The sequence below is a fragment of the Scleropages formosus genome, chromosome 1 (genome assembly GCF_900964775.1).
Source record: "Scleropages formosus chromosome 1, fSclFor1.1, whole genome shotgun sequence".
Lineage (NCBI taxonomy): Eukaryota > Metazoa > Chordata > Actinopteri > Osteoglossiformes > Osteoglossidae > Scleropages > Scleropages formosus.
In genome coordinates, this window is record NC_041806.1 from 34530311 (window position 1) to 34551862 (window position 21552).

Sequence of the window (21552 nt, forward strand, 5' to 3'; positions counted from 1 at the left end):
TCTCACATTTGCCAAAAAACATCTTGATTGTCCCCAAGACTTTTGGGCAAATATTCTGTGGACTGATGAGACAAAAACTGAACTTTTTGGAAGGTGTGCATCCCGTTACATCTGGTGTAAAACTAACACAGCATTTCATAAAAAGAACATTATACCAACAGTCAAACATGGTGGTGGTAGTGTGATGGTCTGGGGCTGCTTTGCAGCTTCAGGACCTGGACGACTTGCCATAATTGATGGAACCATGAATTCTGCGCTCTACCAGAAAATCGTGAAGGAGAATGTCCGGCCATCAGTTCGTGACCTCAAGCGCACTTGGGTTATGCAGCCGGACAATGATCTGAAACACTCCAGCAAGTCCACCTCTGAATGGCTCAAAAAAAGACAAAATTATGGTTTTGGAGTGGCCTAGTCAAAGTCTGGACTTAAATCCAATTGAGATGCTGTGGCATGACCTTAAACAGGCCGTTCATGCTCGAAAACCCTCCAATGTGGCTGAATTAAAACAATTCTGCAAAGAAGAGTGGGCCAAAATTCCTCCACAGCGATGTGAAAGACTCATTGCCAGTTATCGCAAACGCTTGATTGCAGTTGTTGCAATCCAAGGGTGGCACAACCAGTTATTAGGTTTAGGGGGCAATTACTTTTTCACATAGGGCCAGGTAGGTTTGGACAGCTTTTTTCCCTTAATAAATAAAATCATCATTTAAAAACTGCATTTTGTATTTACTCGGGTTATCTTTGTGTAATATTAAAATTTGTTTGATGATCTCAATCATTTAACTGTGACAAATATGCAAAAAAAATAAAGAAAAAATCAGGAAGGGGGCAAATACTTTTTTCATGGCACTGTATTTACATGAACAGATAAAAACCAATGAAAAGAATAATGGTTACTTTTTTCAGCAAAAACAAGCCTTTATCGACTGATTTGACACTGATGATGTGTGTCTCACACATAAAGTTTTAAACATTTGACAATTTGGACAATTGTGGCTCTCTGTGTGAGTACAGATTGCCAACAGTAAAGGCTAACATTTCTGCTGTAGGTGTTATTCTGGTGTGGGATGTTGCTTATTGGTGTTTACATATATTTGCAGTACATACACACAGATATGCTGTAGTGGGGCAGTGAGGACAACCAGAATATATTTCATTAACCGGTCTTAATATGATCACAGAAACAGTCATACATTATGATCTAAAAAACCTGGATGTCCTGCTCTGTCACTCATGTAACACAACCTTACAATGATGGCTTTACTACAGGGCCTTACAGTGCTGATAGTGTAAACAGTTGAAAACAGACTTATTACCAGCAGAAACTGAGCAGAGCAAGTGTCTGATCAGTGCCACCTTTTCTGCTGAAGTTTAAACAAGGATTTTTTTGTCACATTCTCCTCTGCAATTTCCTGAAGTTTACTGTGTTTAAACCCACATTTCAGTTTTCCAGCAGTCTCTTGAATGGTTTGGAGGAAATTTCTACACTAGCAGTAACGCTACCATAATCTTCACAAACCATAACTTTATTTGTTTGCTAAATTGTGAGAAAAATTATTTACTCAGAATGATAAGCGTTTGGGTTATTACAGAAAATAAACTCTTTGGGAACACCTCATGAGATGCAGCCTTAGATACTTCAGTATTCTCTGATTACGCTGGAAAAATATCTTAACTGCATTGCTCGCTGAGCTTCAATAAAGAACTATTTCAATAAATATTTGTTTTGTCATCATGTTCATTAATGCATTTCATTTGGTTAGATTCTGGCACTCATAAACATTAGTCAAACACCCTTTAATGCTGTAAAATGTAGGAAAAAAATAACACCAAACACCACAAAAAGAGGTTTTATTATTTCAGGCTTATTTTCATATAGCAGAGAATTGCTGACATTTCCTATAAGACTAATAAAAGATGATATTTAACATTAAAAGCAAATACTGACATACATAATGCGACCATTACCGAAGATGGTGAAGTGTGGCCATTGAACAAACGTACAATTCCTCTATTCAGTGTCATGTTAGGTACAGTGTTTGCAAAGTCTACCTCAATCCGTAGCTTTTCATTACTGTGAAAAACATTAAGGGGTCCACACATCCCAGGACTGTGTCCCATACTGCTCATTGGCTGGACTGCTCTTTCTCTGGAATGGAGTTCCACAAGGGTTCCAGGATGTGCTCAGGGACCTTCTCTATTTCAGTCTGTATGGCAGAATATTTTTAAATTAAAAACGTATTATGCAGTCAACGTAAATAATATTGTAATGCAACAATATACATGCTTAGTAATTTAACCACATTAATTTCTATCTTTCCAAGTAGCTTTATTTGTGCATAGTAAATGTATTCAACTTCATTTAACACTCTTATTATAGATATAATTACTGTACACCTTTTTGTAAAAAAAAAAAAGTTGAAAAATCTTTTGATCTAAGTTTAAGTAAACTTTTTTGCTCTCACAATAACACAGAAGCTATGCATTATTGCAGTCACTTTAATAAACCCAAATGATATGGCTCCTGTGTAAACAGCCTACATACCTTTGTCACCTCCATTGCAACTCCTTCGGGTAAATTACGCTGAAGGTACTCAAGGAACACCCGAGCTGTGGAGCCTGTTAAACGTAAGAACTACAAGAACAGAAGTATTCCTGTCAGTCTTTTCTGCATGCATGTAAATGTAATTGAAGACATGAACGACAAGGTTTACAAGTTGCCCTCAATTACCCAACAGACACTTGATAACACAACCACTTATGAATGAAAGGCTCTTTTAATATTTTGTAGTTTACTCGATGACACCAAATAATACTGTACACACTACAAAACATTTACAAATTCGGGTCTCCACTGAAATGTATTAAATGTACGCATTCAGTTAAGGGACCTTATTCTGGTGCTACACCAGCAAGCACCTTCCAGAACATCTCACCTCAAAGTTTCGATAATGCGTCCTCATCTCATACTGCACTCTGTGCTTTTTGTGAATATGTACCGACTTAAGGAGAGTCAGCCTCTCAATCTTCTTTTTGGGTTCCTCCCTGAAATAAAATTTGGAAACCCACAACACACATCTTCATTTAACTTGTGACATCTACATAAACTGTGGTGCTTTATTTTAAGTCATATTTATTCATGCTCTGCAGCTTCAGGTGATACAGTGATATGGTGATTGCTCTTCCCAGGTGCTAAAAAAACTAATGATTTATTGTGCTAATAGCAACTTACACTTTGCTGATATTGATACCCAACTCCTTAGCTGCCATGGTGGTAAAAAACTCATAACTGTCCAGGACTGCCCTGTCATGTCCCTTGACCAGCACTTCCACCTTCTGATACAGTACATCAGGTTCATCTGTGACAGTGATCTGACAGATCCAGCATAAAAACAGTGTTACACCACAAGCCTAGCAGCAAGAAGACAATGCATAATATTTAGATATCAAGGAGAAAGCGCAGCAGATGCAGATGTGTCTCACCGTTGGTGACAGAGCACAGTACACCTTCCCTGTATGCAGACAAGCTGCTGAAGTCAAACTGGGCTGTCTGAGACTGTTTGAGAGAGCAAAAGTACCACACTTCCAGTAATTTCTCAAGTGTCTTGTTTCCTGTTGGAATAAAAAAAAGCAGTTTAAACAAGAAAAACCATTCACGATTTTGATCATCATCATGATCATGTTGGTCTATGTTCCAGACCACCACAGAAATGATCATAATGCACTACTAGCCACAGAAACGTTTTAAGGGCAGTGAATTAAAGTGCCAGAAATTACATGTTTTTAAATCAAAAGGCTGACAATTCTGTTCCCAGGTTCGCCATGCCATGCATGGCATGTGTGCATAACATGATCATGGTATAACAAGTTAGCCAATCAATGCAGACAGAGCATGCTTGCTTTACTTCAAACCGACGCTATTCTGCTCTAGTTACAGTTAGGTAAAAATAATTAAAGTTAAAAACAACGATCTACGAAAATTGCCAGCCATGACTTCACTCCTTCAAATACTAGCGAAACAGACTTTGGCTAAACAAGCATACACCGAAGCAGTGAAGGAAAAAAAACTGCAAGAAATCATCGTCCTTTAACCCACTGAAAAAAAAAAATAATTTTGTGAGAACACCCACGTGCTGTGGAAACTGTAACCTTCTACAGAACAAGCGCAGACTCCGCACTACACAGCCGGCGGCCGCCATTGTTGACCGGAAGTAGCTAGTATGTTCCTTCTTATTCACTGCTTGTAACCAACCTGTATTGACGCTCTAAGAAGTTATACCGCCACCTTTTGACCTGGAGTACTTACTGCACGGCCACGTTCAAAGCCACGTACCGCCTTGGCTTTGCCGCAATACAGAATGCAGAGCATTAGTTAAAATGGTGCGTTTTCTTTTACAGGGACTCTGATGATTCTTAGTAATAATTTCCAGTGACAAAATATATACTGGAACTACAAACACAAGATTACAAACTGCTCAGGTGGAACGTCAGTGTGTGGCGGGTCTCGTCATAAGTCAATATCTAACAATTTTCAGTAGCTTCCTACAAGTCCTAGAGCAACTTTTAAAATAGAAGCGTGAAGTGTTAGTTTCCCTTCTGAGTCTCAAGCTGCCTCCCTCTGATAGATAAGATTACAGCGGTGTGCTTGCTAAAGCAATTGGCAAAGGTGATTATGACTTTGACCTCTTCACACATTTACTCTGTCAGCATACGTGCTGTTACATAAAGAATAAACTGATTTCAAACAAAGATACTGGTCCCGTCACTGTAGTCCTACTATGATTAAATGTAGTGTCTTTACAAAAATTGCATATCTTATTCTTCAAGAACAAGCACAACTACATCGACGAAAGAAAGAAGCACCTTCCAGGGGCGTGCCTAAAGGGGCCCCGCAAAATATGATTGGGAGGGGGCCCAGTCTCCCCCAACGCTATTGGGCTATACTCCTGTCAATTTGACAATGCTCAACGTCATTGGATCAGAGCGCTGTCAATCGCTGCCTGATTTGCAAGGTGGAATCACAGTACCACGTTTTTTCTAACCGGAGGAGAGACATGAGTAAAATGTAGATCACGTCTCCGTTCGTGATAGAAATACTCAGTTATATATTTTTAAATATGTGGACTGGGGTGTTGTCGTTCTCTGCTGAAATAATATACAGAGATGAACTTCATATAACAGCAACAGTAGTGAGTGATGTACCGGCGACTCGATTAATTATAATTGCCCTCGTAAAGACGACCCTCGCCTCGGTAACGGCTTCAGGCTCCCAAGACGAGTCCCTAATATTACGTAGCAAGTTAGTTAATGTAACTTCGGCATTACGTAATTTACATTTACTTATTTAGCGGACACTTTTCTCCAAAGCGACTTCCAATGAACTCTAGGTAGTGTTACTAGTCCACACACCTTATTTTACCAAGGTGACTTACACTGCTAGATACACTAAGGGGTTACTCATCTATACATCAGTGGATGACACTCTCTCTCAGTCACTCACACACTATGGGTGAACATGAACAGCATGTATTTAGACTGTGGGAGGAAACCAGAGCACCCGGAGGGCGCACACGCAGACACGGGGAGAACATGCAAGCGCCACAGAGGCTGAGCAGGGATCGAGCCCACACCCTCTCGCACCACCCAGGCGCTGTGAGACGGCAGCACTACTCGCTGTGCCACCGTGCCAGGTAGTAAATACATGAAAGACCAGTGTACACACTAAGTCCGCAGGACGCGCTTTGAGGAGGTGCAGTTGAACATCTGGCAGATTCTCAACTAATTATTCATTGGCATCACATCCTTTTCCATTCTCATGTTACACCTTTGCCGTTGATCATAACCCTTCAGACAAACCAATAAATCCACTTTAAATTTCTCCCACTTGGAAAAAATCGACATTTGATTAGCATGGAAACTGTAATGACTTCTGGAATATTTGGATACCCTTAGAAGTTATTAGAAAGTGCTGCATGATCATAACTCACACACACAGTCTGAAACCACTTATTCTAAGCGGGTCACAGCAAACCAGAGTCTAACCCAGCAACATAGGGCGTAAGACTGGAGGGGGAGGGGACACACGCAGGACGGGGCGCCGGTCTGTCGCAAGGCACCCGAAGAGAAGCGGGACTCGAACCCCAGACCCGCCCGAGAGCGGGACCCGGCCAAACCCGCTGCGCCCCCCTTATGATCATGACTGTAACTGTAAAATATTGTAACCTTTCGACCCTGAGCCCTCGCTCTGTCTGTGTACGCGGACATATTTCTGTTTTCCCAGCGTTCTTTCTCTCTCTACCTGTGTGCTGTCGAGACCTTGCCGTGTTCATAACCCCCCCGACCCAAAAAAAAAAATCCACTTTCATGTAACTATCTGTTCCATTGATTGGGGCCATAATCCTGAACACTTTTATGACTGTAAATGAAACCTGTAACCGCACCTCCTACAACAACTTTCCACTAGTTATATCCAGTACTTCTCAGTTCCCAACCAAAACAACAAGTAAAAGTAAGAAGCAAAGTAAAAGAAGTACAAGTTTATTTCACAATTTCACCTGCAGGCCCGTGGCTGTGACACACAGTTGTACCTCAGCTTTACACCAGCATCTCCTGTACTCTGTTAATACTGTATAATTAACGCCAGTGCAGCTCAAGTCGTGTATCCAAGAGAAAGGAAGGAGTTCAAACCGGCAGAAACAGTAAGTTCATTCATTCATTCATGATCCATTCATTCATTCATGAGGTGTTTTCTCATGTGCTGGTTGCCGCACTCGGGCTGCAGGGGCAATAAGGAAGTGCGAGGAGGAGAAGTGAGGGTGGGGTGCGGCAGCCTTCCATCGAGCCGTGCAGTTTTACCACGGTAAAGAGTCGCGCGGAGAGTAAGAGACCGCCAGCTAGACCGAGTCCGGGTCCGAACCCGAGTGGAGCTGCGCGCTCCTGCCTCCTCTCATGGGACGGAATCGCGGCACGGCGGTATCGGCACGTGGGAGCAGGTCGGTCTCACACACACGACACACACCGCTGGCTGGTACCAGTTTTACTACTGTGAGAGCGTGTGAGCGTGTGTGTGTCTTCTTGCATTCGGAAAATAAGGAAGTTTGTTTCGCTGTATCTGGCGGCCAACAGAATTATATCACTTGTAGCGTTGTAGTGCTTTTGCCGTGACAGCTTTAAGGATGTTGGTGCGTGTGCGTCCCGTGAGCAGAGCTCGGCGCGTGTCTCGGGCACCGCCAGGTGTGAACGCGCTCCAGGTTACTGATTCGAGCTCGTGCCCGCGCGGGGCCCTTTCCTTTCGCTCTAAGTTCTCGCACTTTCCTGAGCGCTGAACTCGGCGAGAGGCGCCTCACGGCGGAGCCGTTTTCGTCCCTTCCTGTCTCCTCGGTGTCTGAGCGCAGGAAAACTTTGACATGTTAGCGAGACTGACTTTGACACCAACTCATAACTCCCACTTCCACTTCTTGTGGAGGACTGTGTGGACACCGTGTAGCGCTACACCATAGTTTTGGTAAACAGTTAGCGCTCAGTATTATAACTAGGTCTCTACATCCCATTACTCTGAATTTTACCATTATTATAAATACCAGTTGTACAAATTCCATCACTAGTATAAATACGACTGCCACAAATTCTACTTTTACTGCTTTTGCTACTAGACTACAGCTAGTAGTCCGACTCCTAGAGCAACTAACTAGTACTGATACTGTTCTTACAACTACTAGTGCTACTACTAGTACAAGTGCTAGTATAAGTACTAGTTCTACCACAGTGACTGCTACTACAAGGTGGTATAACTACTAGTTCTACTACAATGACACTGCAAGTGCTATTATATAACTACTAGTTCGATGGCGGCTACAAGGTGCCATTATAACTAGTAGTGCTACTACTATGACTGCTAATACTAGTGCCTATTATTACTACTACTACTTGCTAATACTAATCATGGTACCATTACTATTAGGAGTACAGAATTGTACAGCACCATTGAGTGACACACATAGTTGCTGTAGTGGTGCTCTAATACAGACACTGATACTCCACCTGTGCAGGGCATGATGGGACAGTGGGCTTTTGGGTTGAGCTCTGTGTTTCGAGTATGGGTCTGTAACGTGTGTGTTCGCAGTGTCTGTGCAATGACTTGTCACGGCAGTCGCGAAGCGTGTCCGTCGCACCGCTGTCGATGGCAGGCATTTCTTAACAGGTCGGATGTCGACACGTTTTCGGTGACCGGTCGGCTGCCGGTTCCACAGCTGTTGGACGGCCCCCTGTTTCCCATGTGTGACCATGGCTTTTGGGTGTGAGATCGCAAACGTCATCAGTTCTCCCTTTTTCTTTGCGCCGTGCCCGGGCACAGAGGGACTGAAGTGAACGACACGTTCCCCATACCTCGTTCGAAAGTTGTACTGTACTACGTTTCACGGTACCCGCCGCCCCTTGTTAAGGCTCAGCATGGAGATGCCGTCCTCCATTCATGTTTTGTCATCTAGTTGTGTTGCATCATATGTTTGTAGTAGTTGCATTTGCTCAACCGGGGAAATTTTGTTGGAGTAATTCAAGGTCAGTACCTTCTCCGAGGGCACTACAACAGGAGGTGGGGTCTGAACCGGTGACTTCCCAGTCCAAAGGTGGCAGGTCTAAGCAGTGAGCTACTTGCTGCCTCTGATAATCTGGTTTAGTGTGTAACCCTCAGATAGGTAACACTTAGGATACCCTGAAACATTACTGAAAAGAAGAATATTTGGTGTAGACTGTGATTTAATTAATGTAACTAAATGCCAGCATAATTTCTGATACATTAAGCTAGTCACATCACCGGGAGAAGATGCCTTTGCTGTTTTCTACATGTCTGTCCTTGCTAAGATGTCTATCTAATAAGATATGACCATTCTTGGACCTGAACGCTCATTTCCTCCCCACAGTGTACAATATATTTGTGCTACTGAAGGATTTTTTTAATCTCTTTGTGAAAAGAGAGACATGAGGACAGTATTAATGCATCATACATGCATTCTGGGTATTTTCCTCTGAAGTATTTTATTGCTTTGAAAAAATATAACCCAACATTCTTTTGCAATTTGATATGGTTGAATAAATTTCCGAGTGTTCTTTGAAGTTAAAGTGAATACTCGATTACACAATTGTGTTCTCTTCTGACTTGTCTACTGAGATGTTTACCCAGTAGTTCAGGGTTCTGTTTCTTGATCTTAAAGTGAAGACAATTAAGACACCATGGAATTTAAAAATTGTTCCATAGAGACAAAGTCACTGTGGGGAAAGTCCAAGAACAGTAAGAACGTTGTTGCTGAACAGTGGCATTCAGAAGGCTGGAATTTTCATATTCTGTCTGCTTTGTTCTTGAAAATGTCTGGATTTCACTCTTGTGTGGCATTCTGAGCTACTGCACCTGTGGTGGAAGTGTAGATGTTCCGGGGGATTCCAACTTACGTACCAGCCTACCACTACCCCGGTTCACTTAGAGATTTCTTTGATTTATGAAACATCCATAAGACATATGATGCACATTGCACTGTGGTAAAATATTTTGCACAAAGTTTAATTTTTTTGAGTACACTCAACCTCACGTAACAGGGTCCCTGACAGTGAAAAACAGCTTGTGTCACATGTTTTGGAATAGACAAACAGATGTGGTACCTGAAACCCATAAGGTTTTTGCTCCTCAGTCATGTCATTCTGGCTATTTTCCTTGAGTTTGTTCAAAAAGTCACACTTCTTACGTAACCAAACCAGATTATATCTTCTACTTTCCTCCTGTCAGATTGACAGTCTGAACTAGTCACAGCCATTGATTAAGGTAAATATAAATCACAACTGAAATAACAGCTTCAGACCTGTTATTACAATTTTTTATTATTATCATTATTATTATTACTGATTTTCATTTGCCTGGTATTTTTCTCCAAAGCAACTTGCAGTGTTAAGCGCCTTACAATGATTTACCCATTTGTACTGCTGGGTAATTTTTACTGGAGTACACACACACACACACATCTTCAGAACCGCTTGTCCCTTACGGGGTCACGGGGAACCGGAGCCTACCCGGCAACACAGGGCGTAAGGCCAGAGGGGGAAGGGGACGCACCCAGGACGGGACGCCAGTCCGTCACAAGGCACCCCAAGCGGGACTCGAACCCCAGACCCACCGGAGAGTAGGACTGCGGTCCAACCCACTGCGCCACCGCACCCCCACAACTTTTACTGGAGTAGTTCAGGGAAAATAACTTGATCAAAATGTATTGCAGCAGGAGGTAGGACCAAACCTGAGTTATCTGAGTCTCTATAGAATTTAAGTATCGACACATTACTATTAAATCAGTAATCTGAATTATATAAACAGCTGTTACAGCATTACTACCCGAGACTAGTGTAAGTACAGCATGAATCTTGTGATAAAATGAAAGTCATCCGTCAAAGATTTATAGTAACTGTACAAAGCGTCTCTAATGCCATAGCATCAGTGTGCTTCGCAGAGTAAAAGACAGTGATCTTGTGAGATTTATTTCTTTATATCAGAAACATCCCTGAGCAAAATAACCAGAATGTCTCGATCCGGGGTGTACCCTGCATCACGCCCTGCGTTTCCCGAATAAACACCGGACCTCTGTAACCCTGCATCTCACAAGCAGTCATTGATAATGAGACCTAATGAATACAGAACATCAAAAGGGATGCTATTAATAACCATTTTTGTTACAGATGTTATATGTTCTGTTGTTATTGTCACGCATAAAATACTTTTAGTTTGGAATCTCGGTGAATTTTAGGTGACGTATTTTTGTCCTGAAACAAAAATTTCTTTCAGAAAGAAATGATGGTAATTCAACTCCCTCACAACCGGAATTTGCCTAATGGGGGTATTTCACTGAACAAATTAACCTGATTTTATGAGAAATGGGTGCAGTGTATTTCTCTGCTGTTTGTGGACTAGTGCTTTATATGTCCGTCTTGGTTTCCCCCCTTTTCCCATGTATTTTTAAACATGCAGTAGTGACAGATGCTTTGGTATCTGATCCTGGCTTCGATAGCGCGGTGATTCTGAGAATCTGCTTTCTGACAATGTAATAGTGTGCAGATTCGTATTGCTTAACCCCGAGACATCCGCCCCCTACTTAACGTGTCTGAAATCCTGATGATATCTGAACAGGGAACACTATTGCCATAACAAGTCGTGTGCTGGCATGAAGGCCCTGTAGAAACTGCAGGAATGTGCACCTAGCTTTGGGTTTCGAGCTGAGAGTCATTGAGCTCTTGAATCTGCGTACTGTGACCCTTTCCATGAACTGGATAACTTTTGTGTGGCCGAATTAGCAACGCATTCGGCTATTTGCCAGCGACCCAAGAAGCCGTGTGTTCCTTTCTGCTCTTTATATCACTGCTCACAAAGCCCAGGGTGAGATTGATCTCTTAATGTGCTCTTGTAATGACATTGCTGTTTGCTTGCAGGAAAAGGCCCCATGATTTTGCGGTATGTAACTGGTAAAGTGGCCCATGCGCTATCTGAGGTCTGGTTTACCTTTCTCCTCACTGTGTTTCGCTTCTGTTTGCACAAGGCTTAAGATTCCATTGGTCATATATCACCCATTTGTACTTCATGCCCAGACTGACTGGTTGTTTTTTCTTTTTTTGCATCTGTCTATTCTGGTTTGCTATTAGTAGAAGAAAGAACTTTCAATATTTCTGCAGAGGAAGCAGCTGTAACAGTGCATGGCATATAAGAGCTAAAAAGTTGTAACTGATGAGACATTTCCTTTCGGTTTTTTGACGTTGCCACATTTTTCTGTTTTTTTTTTTTTTTTTTTTTTAAAAGCTGTGACAGCTTTCCAGGAAGTGACTGTGTTGCATGAGGCTGTCTTCAAAAAGGCATTCTGAAGAGAAAACAAGTAATTTTGGAAATCTATGCTATTTATTCAGATCAACCCACAATGTATCATTACACGCGTATCGGTTTTTGCCATGTGATTAATATGTTCCTGTATGCAAATTTTTACGTGTGCACCTGTACAGCCAATTAAGTACATTAATGGATAGGAAAACTGCATTTTTAATATTTTTTTCTTTAGTGAGTATTTGTACAACAAATATTGACAACACCATCGCAGACCGTTCTCACCTATGTTTTACAGTATCTTGAAGAACGTCAACAACTGTGAGTGCATATACAGTGTCGCGGCACTTCAAAGAAGCACAAATATTTGGGCAGTGGAGAGAAAGTGCAATAAATCTCTGTCAAAATAGTTATCCTCAGTCATTCAGAGCAAGCGAACGCGCAGGTGTGTCTGTTTTTCGGGCTCGCCATGTGAAAATGAAATTGTAAAGTCAGTCACGCCTTGTTCTCACACCACAAAGTTGAAATAGAAGTGCGAAATACTGCACGGCAGGGAAGCGCTCATCAGACAGGGGCGAGCATGCGATCACAGCCAGTGTGGTGTCCAGGGCACAAGCGTTTCATAACAGCAAAAATGCAGCAAAAGGAGAAAAAAACGAGGCACGAAATGGGGAAAAGATTCCGCTTTATCCTTGAGCGGGCGGCTGTGTTGAAGGCGCTGGCTGCAGTGCATGCGCTCCCATAGGGATGTGAGGGTTTAAGAAGTCGCTGCGCTGACAGCGTCCACGGAGGAATGTGCTGCCCCGAGAGGAATGCACTGCCCTGGGTTGTGAAAGCGATGCTTCATCACGTCAGCAGGTTTTTACAGGCCAGACAGTTGCCAGTGGAGCGCCGTCCACAAACCACATACAGAAAACGCAAGCGTACTGGATATCCTGTCGGTGCTATTTTCACGCTGGCTTCTTTCGTCCGGACCAACCAGCCTGCGTTCGTTAAGCTCTACGTGAATGGATGTAAAATGCTGTCAGTGCTATCAGGATTGTCTGATCATCTAAAAAAACTTTTATCTGCGCTGTTTAAGAACCGCCGAAGCCTATTAACTGATATACAGAGTTTATTAATTATATCTTGCGGGGGTTAGGGTTAGGGTTCTAGTGGTAAGGGTTACTGCCTTTGGGTCCGCAGGTTTGATCTCCACCCGTAGTACCCTTGAGCAAGGTACTTACCCTAAAAATTGCTCCTGTAATGTTTCCCAACCATGTAAATGGATAATTAGTTGTAAGTTGCTTTGGAGAAAAACATGAGGTAAATGTGATCTTGTTTTGTAATTGATACCGGGGTTTCATTCGCCTTTGTCTTGAACAGGTTATTGTAGTGGCTTTTAAAGTACTGTGAGTCTTCTCCTGAGCTGTACATTTGCATGGGGGTTTGAATCCCACTCAGTCTGTGATTTTGTATGTTCTCTCCCTGTTCACGTGGGCCTCCTACGGGTGCTCCTGTTTCCTCCCACAGTCCAAAGACAAGCATTTCAACAGCTGGTAGCGTAGTGGTTAGAGGTACTGCCTTTGGACCCAAAGGTTGCAGGTTTGATCCCCACCTCTGGCTGTAGTACCCTTGAGCAAGGTACTTACCCTCAATTGCTCCAGTAAAATTACCCAGCTGTATGAATGGGTAAATGATTGTAAGCATGCAATAATTGTGACCTCAACATTTTAAGTTGCTTCGGAGGAAAGTGTCAATTAAATGAATAAATGTAAGTTAACGGGTGACTCTATAAACTACCGTTTGTGTTTGTATGTATGAGTCAATATGTGTGACTTCCTTGTACTTTGTTGCCGCTCTATCAAGGATGTACCCCTCCTCACCCCTTGTGCTTCTCAGATGAGGAGATGAAATTTCAAGCCATACAATTCTTAGTTTAAAGCAGACAGAGAAAGAAAGTGTGCTAAACTGCGTGCCGTGCTTCATAAGGCCGCCTTTCTGTCCGTCCAGGGTGTGATGGTGTGGCGCTTGCTGTGACAACACGTGTGGAGATGTCGGGGGACACCAGCACCCTGTCCTGGAAGCTGCCCAGCCCTACAGCCAATGAGAAGGACGAAGGAAGGCCCGAGCTCCCCTGCGCTGGTGATGGGGGGCCTCTTAAGATCCTCAAAGTCTGTTTCATCAGCAATAGCTCCAACCTCGGGAAAAACTTCAAACTGGTCAAATGTGACAGCTCCTGGGAGATCAGGGTGAGGGACTTAATTGTTGGGAAGTTCTGAAGATTGTTGCTGCGGGTGCTTCCAGATGGTTAAAATCCTCCATGTACCTCTACAAGCTTGGAAGTGGAATTCACTGATTCAGGTGGTCAGCTAGAAAAGAACAACACACTTATTTCCTGTTAACCTGTCCTAATTCGTTCCTCAAACCCGACAATGAAATTACTTATTCTGTTATTTTTCTTAAGGGGGAAATATTCCAGCTTGTTCAAACCCTATCCTAAGTTCACTCTAAATTTTCACTATGGAGCCTAATTTCATAAGAAAAAAACAGTAACGTAACACATTAAAATGTTAAACAGTTTTATTTTTCTCGCAGTGTGTCCCCAGGAAATGTCATTCTTTTATTCCATCGCAGCCGCTACACTTTTTTGAATCATGTGCATGCGTTCGCGTGACGCTGTTTTGAATTGTGTATCTGTGTGGGAAGGGTATTAGTCTATATTTGTAACACATTTAAGACTCTAGGACCAGATATGTGAAAAACTGGGTATCGGGAGGCCCTGACTTTCTGTGTACGTGTACTGTTTGTGTAACGGTCAGTTCTTAATGAAATGTACTTAGATTTACATTTATTTATTTAGCATATGCTTTTCTCCAGAGCAACTTCCAGTGAACTCTATGTAGTGTTATGAGCCCACACACCTTATTCACCGTGGTGACTTACACTGCTAGATACACTACTTACGATGGGTCACTCATCCATACATCCATACTTAAACTTGTAGCTTGTAGGTATGTGCCGTTGTGTTTGTTAAAGCATTTCCCCCTTCAGAAAAGTTTAATGAGGGAAATATTCAGTAGTATAAATTGATAAGTTAACTTGCAAGTGCTATATATGTAAAGTTAATGGATTTGGTGAGAAATTCATTACAGTATTTATTTGTTTCTGCAGCTTAGACTTTATTGTGGTCTTACTGAAAACTTGTGTTTATTTCATTGTAATTGTAAAACTTTCAACTTAAAAGCCTATGTTTAATTGCAGCCTGCTGTGAGTGGAGAGCGAAGGGTTGCTGATGTTTCATTGGCTGGTGATCCTCTCATTGTTCTGCTCCTTCTCAGCAATATTGCAAAACATTACATTCAGTTACCTTCTCCTGAGAAGAGAAATTTTGTATTTAAGCACAGAGTGTAGTCGCATAATATCCCCTCGTTTTCTGGCCTGTGACTGTTCATGTGAGGAAAGGCAAAATAAGTTATTTTCTGATGAAGCACAGTTGTAGGCAGTTTTAAGTTCATATTCAGATCAGGATTGGGGTGCTTTTAATACTGTGATGAATAAGAGAGAACTTGGATGTTTGGACATGTGTGTAACTGTGTATTTGTTGTACCTTAAGGCCATCATCAAGTCAATCCTGATGAGTGGGCGGCTGGGTCCAAACATCCGGTACCCTGGCTGCTATGGGCTGCTTCTGAAGCACCTGAAGTCTGACGAACTGCACTGGCTGCACCCTGACATGACCGTAGGGGAGGTGGAGCTGAAGTACGAGAGACAGCACTTGGAGGCGGAGTGGAGGTGAGAGGCTGGGTGCTGCCGATACCCAGTAGGCTGCTCCAGGCTCACTGAGGCCATAATGCTGGAAAAGCACAGGTGGTCTTGCCCCGCCCCGCGGGGCTGTAGTATGCAGAGTATGTTTGAATGTTTTAATTGAATGGCTTTCCAGGTATGACCTTCGGATTCGCTATATCCCAGATAATTACTTGGAGAAATTCAAGGAAGACAGGACCACTTTGCTGTACTTCTATCAGCAGGTAACTGGTCTTGTTTATTATTGTATGATTAAAGGCCAAACATTAAATATAGTGGTATCTGTATCATTCTCATGTTTTCTGACATACATTTTTGCATAAATATGTGAATTATTGCAGTATTAGTTCACTACAAAGTTTGAGTATTAATGTGGATAATGTTTTTAGAACAGTGAAATTTTCAACTCTGAAAAAATAAAGAATGCACAGAAATAACACAAGTAATTTTTGAAAGTGTTTTTGATCAACAAGAGGCAGCCTGATGAGTACAAATTACAGTATAATACTTCTGGATCACTGGTGAGCTATTGACCATATACTTTTGACTAATGATCAGGTTCGCAGTGACTACATGCAACACCATGCCAGCAAAGTCAGTGACGGGATGGCTCTGCAGCTGGGCTGCCTGGAAATCAGGTAATGAATTGTTAAAATTTCCAGGCATAATGTGTATATATATATGTGTATATGTATTTAGGCCTTTAGGGAATATACATTAGTTAATAAACCACAACAGTCATTTTTGCTAAGTGTCCACTGTTTCATGTAATTCATGAGCACTGCCTGGCCCTTTCATTGGCTTCCTCACACTTTATGGCAAGCAGCTCTTTACAGGGGTCACATTTGTTGTATGAAGTGTAAAGTTCTTGTTTTTGCTTTGCAGGAGGTTTTATAAAGACATGAATGCCAAAGGGCTGGAGAAGAAGTCCAATTTGGAACTGTTGGAGTAAGTTTTAAAGTTTTATCAAATAGTTGACAGTTTTTAACTGAAAGCCAGGTTGGTATTTTTAAATTGTGTTTTCTGTGAATGTCATATTTATGAATATCACTTGTTGTCCTCCTCTATTCAAGGAAGGATGTTGGTTTGGAACTTTTTTTTCCACGAGGGTTGATCGAGGGCATGAAGGTACAGTTTACGTTTGACTATGTTATGATTATATTATGAAACATTCTAGAGTCTTAAAGATGACTGTCATTGAGGAACAAATTACTAATCATCAACTGGTGCTCACAGCCCAAACAGCTGAGGAAAATGATTCAGCAGACTTTCCAGCAGTATGCAACGCTCAAAGAGGAGGATTGTATGATGAAGTTCTTTGAGACCTTCGGAGATTTCTCCAGCTTCGATGAGGAAGTCTTCCCCTGTGAGCTAGTGGTGAGGCTTCTGCGAAGATGTTGATTCAAGTAGAGCAGATCAAGTAAACTACGGTACCTACAGAGACAGCCAGTCAATCAGTCAGTTTCCATTTACTTGTTCTTGTGAGGGACACAGTAGTAGTAGGCTGATCAGGAAGGTCTAAACCCTCCTTTCCCACACCACAGTCTTCAGCTCATCCTGGCGGATCCCCTGGTGTTCCCAGGTCATTCGAGAGATATAAGCTCTCCAGCTGGTCCTAGGTTGCCATTGGGGTGTTCTGCCAGTAGGATGTGCCCAGTATGACTCCATGGGAGTTGGCCAAATGGCATTCTTAAGATATGCCCAATCCACCTCAACTGATTACTTTTGATCAGTTAGAACAACATCTCTACTCAAGTCTCTCCAGTATTGACGAGCTCTTCACCCTGTAATGGAGAGTGAGCCCAGTGATTTTGTGGGGAAACCTTATTTTGGCCACTTACGTCTGCGGTCTCGTTGTTTTGGCCATTACCCAAAGCCAAAGTTCATGACCACGGGTGAGGGTGGGATATAGACTGTCTGGTAAACTGAGAACTTTGTCCAAGGTTTCCACTTCATGACCACAGACTGGTACAGTGCCTGCATCACTACTGACTTTGCACCAATCTACTTTTCAATCTCCCTCTTCCTTCTTCCATCACTTGAAAACAAGACATTGAGATACTTGAAGTTCTCCACTACAATCAGCTGTTCCCCACTCTTCAGGTGTTGTCTGGAGTTTCTGCTCCTGGTAGGGTCTCCCTTGGTGAACAGGTATGGACAGAGAGGGCTTAGATGAAGAATGGTCCACAATGACCCCCTGCTTGGATAAGGATTACTGGGACCCATTCCTGGAGCTATATCTAGGAATGGTGATCACCAGCGAGTGCCTGGTGGTCAGGCAACCCACATAACCTGGTCAGGCCTAGCCTCAAATGACAATGAAGAACCATCTTGTGGGCTCATCATCTGTAAACTGAAGGGTGGGAGTTGGGTACAGTGCCAACCAAGTGGCAGGCGTGAGTGCATGGACCTACACAGGTTAGACCCTAGCAATGGATACTGGCTGTGGCTTATAGAAATATCACAGTTGAGTTATGCAACATCCTGATATGTAGACATGCTTTAAAAGTCTCTACACTATTTCACTTTCCACTTGACAGCAAGGATGGAGTCTAGCAGTGGAGCTCGTCATCGGACCCAAAGGCATTCGCCAACGAACCCACAAGTTCTCTGCGGTTAGAATGGCTTTTAATGACCTGTATATTTCCACTTCAGCTGTTTATTAACATGAGTGAGATAAATCTTTTGCACTCACTGTTTTGAATGTTTTTGCAATACATCCCTTCTCAGCTTGGAATTGAATTGTTACATTGATAGTATTCTCATTGTGATCATAATGTTCATTATTCTAATGACAGAATTTACAGCTAGCAATCTGGAATATTCTGATTACAAAAACCTCATTCAGGCATATCTCTACACATATTTAGTTTGTAGTGCATCTGGGATAAGAACTATCTCAGCTTGACTAAAAGGGAAAAAAGTTAAAAATAACAAGGAGTAATCACGATCATCTTTAGTTCTAAAGGAAATGTACAATTAATCTGTTAATATTGTTTTTTTTTTCCAGCCCATCTATTTGGCAGCTTTTAAACAGGTTAGAAGTATTACAAGCTCTGTACAAGAGGATGGCAAAGGACTGCTACAGCTGGACATAGAAGGAGTGAAGCAGGTAATATTAACTATATTAAAAGTGGAATAACCACTGAGATCTTGCTTCAAAAATGCCCAGAATATGTAAATTGGTAATTTAACTCATGGGGTGTGGTGGCATAGTGGGTTTGACCGGGTCCTGCTCTCTGATGGGTCTGGGGTTCGAGTCCTGCTTGGGGTGCCTTGTGATGGACTGGTGTCCCAGTGTGTCCCCTCCTCCAGCCTTATGCCCTGTGTTGCCGGGTTAGGCTCTGGCTCCCTGCAATCCTGTATGGGACAAGCGGTTCAGACAGTGTGTGTGTGTGTGTGTGTGTGTGTGTGTGTGTGTGTGTGTAATTTAACTCACTACAGTGAGTAGACTGCACATTATACAAATCAATAATTCATACACTGCAAATAGCAGCTTCAGCCAATGTGTGTGTACTTTTTAACACTTTTGTTATTGCATTTTTAGTTTTTTTATAAGAAAAAAGCCCAACAGGTGCCATGGTGGTGCAGTAACTTTTCTCCGTGATTTTGTGGATTTCTTTCCAAAAGACATGTTTCAAGTGAATTGATGGAACTAAATTGCTCAAATTGTGTAAAAGTGTGTGTTTTTGGGGATTGGTGTCCTAGCCTAGGACCCTGTGGTTCTAGGACAGGCAGTGGACTGCCACATGCTGCCTTAGGATAAGCGGTTCTGAATGAGTGAGTGAGTGAGTGAGTGACTAAAAAAAGCCCAGGAGCCATAGTATTATGTGTAGTTACAAAATGGGACTAGTAGACAGCCCTGGATGCCCATGTGAAGAGCAGCAACAAACTGCAAAAGATCTGCTGGATCACTGCCCCACTTACATGCCCACACCAGTGGATTTGACGAACATCGACAATACAGATGTTAAACTTTGGCTACATGAATCCAATTTTACCTTTACCTAATTTTACCCTATGTTGTTAAGATCTGTTTTTGATCATACGATAAGTAAATAAATTTGTAGTTTATTGTTCTTTGTAATTCCTGAGCCAGTCTGTGTACATTTTGGATTCAGCACAAAAGTTGTACTGTGTTAAATATGCAGGGGGGGCGCGGTGGCGCAGTGGGTTGGACCGGGTCCTGCTCTCTGGTGGGTCTGGGGTTCGAGTCCCACTTGGGGTGCCTTGCGACGGACTGGCATCCCGTCCTGGGTGTGTCCCCTCCCTCTCTGGCTGTATGCCCTGTGTTACCGGGTAGGCTCCGGTTCCCTGCGACCCCGTATGGGACAAGCGGTTCCAAAAATGTGCGTGTGTGTGTGTGCGTGTGTGTGTGTGTGTGTGTGTGTGTGTGTGTGTGTGTGTGTGTGTGTGTGTGTGTGTGTTAAATATGCCCATTTGAATATACGAGAGAGTACTTTGCAACCTCTATAATGCAGCAATGTTTAATGGTAAATTTTGTGTTAATAACATGCTTTCTTGCCCTCCCCTATAGCCATTGTCCATCAACACAGCCTCTTTGGCAATGGCAGAGAACATGGCAGACCTAATAGACGGTTACTGCAGATTAGCAAACAACACGGATGCGTCCCTCGTTTTGAAATCAAAGAAAGGTAAGAGAAGTGTCTTTTTTTCACATAATAAAGTGTTCAAATGTTCATAACAGGTTCACATTGTGAGATTAGTCTGAGGGCAAACTACACAGACTCAGAACAGGTTTTGGTATTCAAGTTGCAAATCACAATATTTATCCTGTACATAAGCTCATGTCAGATGTCTGGATTATTGATGTCTGAATTCTGAGGTGAGCTAAACAATGGAAAAACATCAGCGAAATTACGTCATCAGAAAAAAGAAAAGGATGGGCTCAACTTGGCCTACTACTCCCAGTCCACCATACAGGGTATACACAGGTGCAGTGGCTGTGTTTTGTGTGCTTTTGCTTGTGTTTTGGCCCAAACTTGGATGACTGACAAAGGACTATGTTTATATCGAAAAATCTTTGTTTATCCTCTGGGCTGAATCCACAGAAACCCTTAATAACATGTTTTGGGGGTGGGTCTACGTTCTTTACGAAGACAATAGTAGACACTTCAGGCTTAATGAAAAACATGTGCAATATATAATTAAATATGTAACATGTAATTGTCAGAAATTAAACATAATATTATAAAAAGCTGCGTAAACTTTTTTTCTAATTATGTCAAATAAAAAAAGGAGTACAGAATAGACTGTAATTAGGCTTGGAATGAGATGTTACTGGGAAAGTTGCACAGAGGATTTAGGAAAAGTATGGCAAAATACCCTGTCTCTTCTCTTTATGGGACTTTTATTTTTAAATTTCTTTTGATTTATTATTACTTGAAGGAGTAAAAAGTATTTGCCAGTTTGTTATCTGGATGTTTAACAAAATATACACTGAGGATAAACAGTAATATTTATAATAACTGGAATAGTGACTTGTTAAGGTACTTATTGCCAGAGCTGCTGAGACTGAAATTTACTGAGAGAAAGTTTTCTTTACTGTTCTGAACTAATATGTCATTCATTCATCAGACAGGAAGTCAAAAATTGCACTCCCTGAAATTCCTGCAAGGTGAGTGTGTTCTTACTTTATTCTTATATAACACTTCAAAGTAGATGAAGCAATAAAATTAGCAGCTTTTCACCATCCTCACAAAAAACTCACTTTTCAAGATGCTCATGTACAAGGCTGTACCTGTAATATGTAACAGCTGAAGGTAATACTGTTATTAACTGTGGAGCAGTACAGTATTTTTCATGGCGCTGGCCACGGCTCGTAGATGAACCCTCTTTGTGATGTATGTCTGCTCAGCAGCGACAGAGTGGTATCCAACAGTTCATTCCGCAGCAGCATGGGT

General features: G+C 42.2%; 2 protein-coding genes across 5 annotated transcripts in view; one reads left to right on the forward strand and one right to left on the reverse strand.

Annotated features, from left to right (window-relative positions):
• Positions 1-1839: 1839 nt before the first annotated feature.
• mrps10 (mitochondrial ribosomal protein S10) lies at positions 1840-4369 on the reverse strand. The gene is made up of 7 exons (XM_018735167.2): positions 4307-4369; positions 4131-4265; positions 3484-3612; positions 3233-3372; positions 2937-3045; positions 2546-2635; positions 1840-2207 (listed from the first exon to the last, which is right to left on the reverse strand). The coding sequence occupies exons 1-7, from the start codon at positions 4367-4369 to the stop codon at positions 2127-2129; spliced, it is 747 nt and encodes a 248-aa protein (XP_018590683.2). The 3' UTR covers positions 1840-2126.
• A 2258-nt stretch (positions 4370-6627) lies between these two features.
• Positions 6628-21552, forward strand: part of ptk2bb (protein tyrosine kinase 2 beta, b) — a 30309-nt gene continuing 15384 nt past the window's right edge. For 2 of the 4 annotated variants that reach the window (XM_018735264.2, XM_018735268.2), the window contains exons 1-13: positions 6804-6992; positions 13835-14073; positions 15438-15616; positions 15765-15852; positions 16187-16266; positions 16514-16576; positions 16702-16756; positions 16865-17005; positions 18169-18243; positions 18639-18740; positions 20166-20283; positions 21227-21266; positions 21507-21550. In XM_018735264.2, coding sequence (XP_018590780.1) covers positions 13876-14073; positions 15438-15616; positions 15765-15852; positions 16187-16266; positions 16514-16576; positions 16702-16756; positions 16865-17005; positions 18169-18243; positions 18639-18740; positions 20166-20283; positions 21227-21266; positions 21507-21550 — 1183 coding nt within the window. In that variant the 5' untranslated portion in view covers positions 6804-6992; positions 13835-13875. Of the gene's footprint in view, positions 6699-6803; positions 6993-13834; positions 14074-15437; positions 15617-15764; positions 15853-16186; positions 16267-16513; positions 16577-16701; positions 16757-16864; positions 17006-18168; positions 18244-18638; positions 18741-20165; positions 20284-21226; positions 21267-21506; positions 21551-21552 lie in introns of those variants that run through there. The other 2 variants (XM_018735266.2, XM_018735267.2) reach the window with 2 other exon arrangements.

What these genes read in the sequence shown, in the direction of transcription:
- mrps10 (XM_018735167.2), bottom strand. Translation starts at nt 4,369, where the DNA reads ATGCTCTGCATTCTGTATTGCGGCAAAGCCAAGGCGGTACGTGGCTTT. An exon ending in GCTTTGAACGTGGCCGTGCA is followed by an intron (nt 4,266 to 4,306) that starts GTAAGTACTCCA and finishes ATAACTTCTTAG; the next exon opens with AGCGTCAATACAGGTTGGTT. An exon ending in GGTTACAGTTTCCACAGCAC is followed by an intron (nt 3,613 to 4,130) that starts GTGGGTGTTCTC and finishes TTATTCCAACAG; the next exon opens with GAAACAAGACACTTGAGAAA.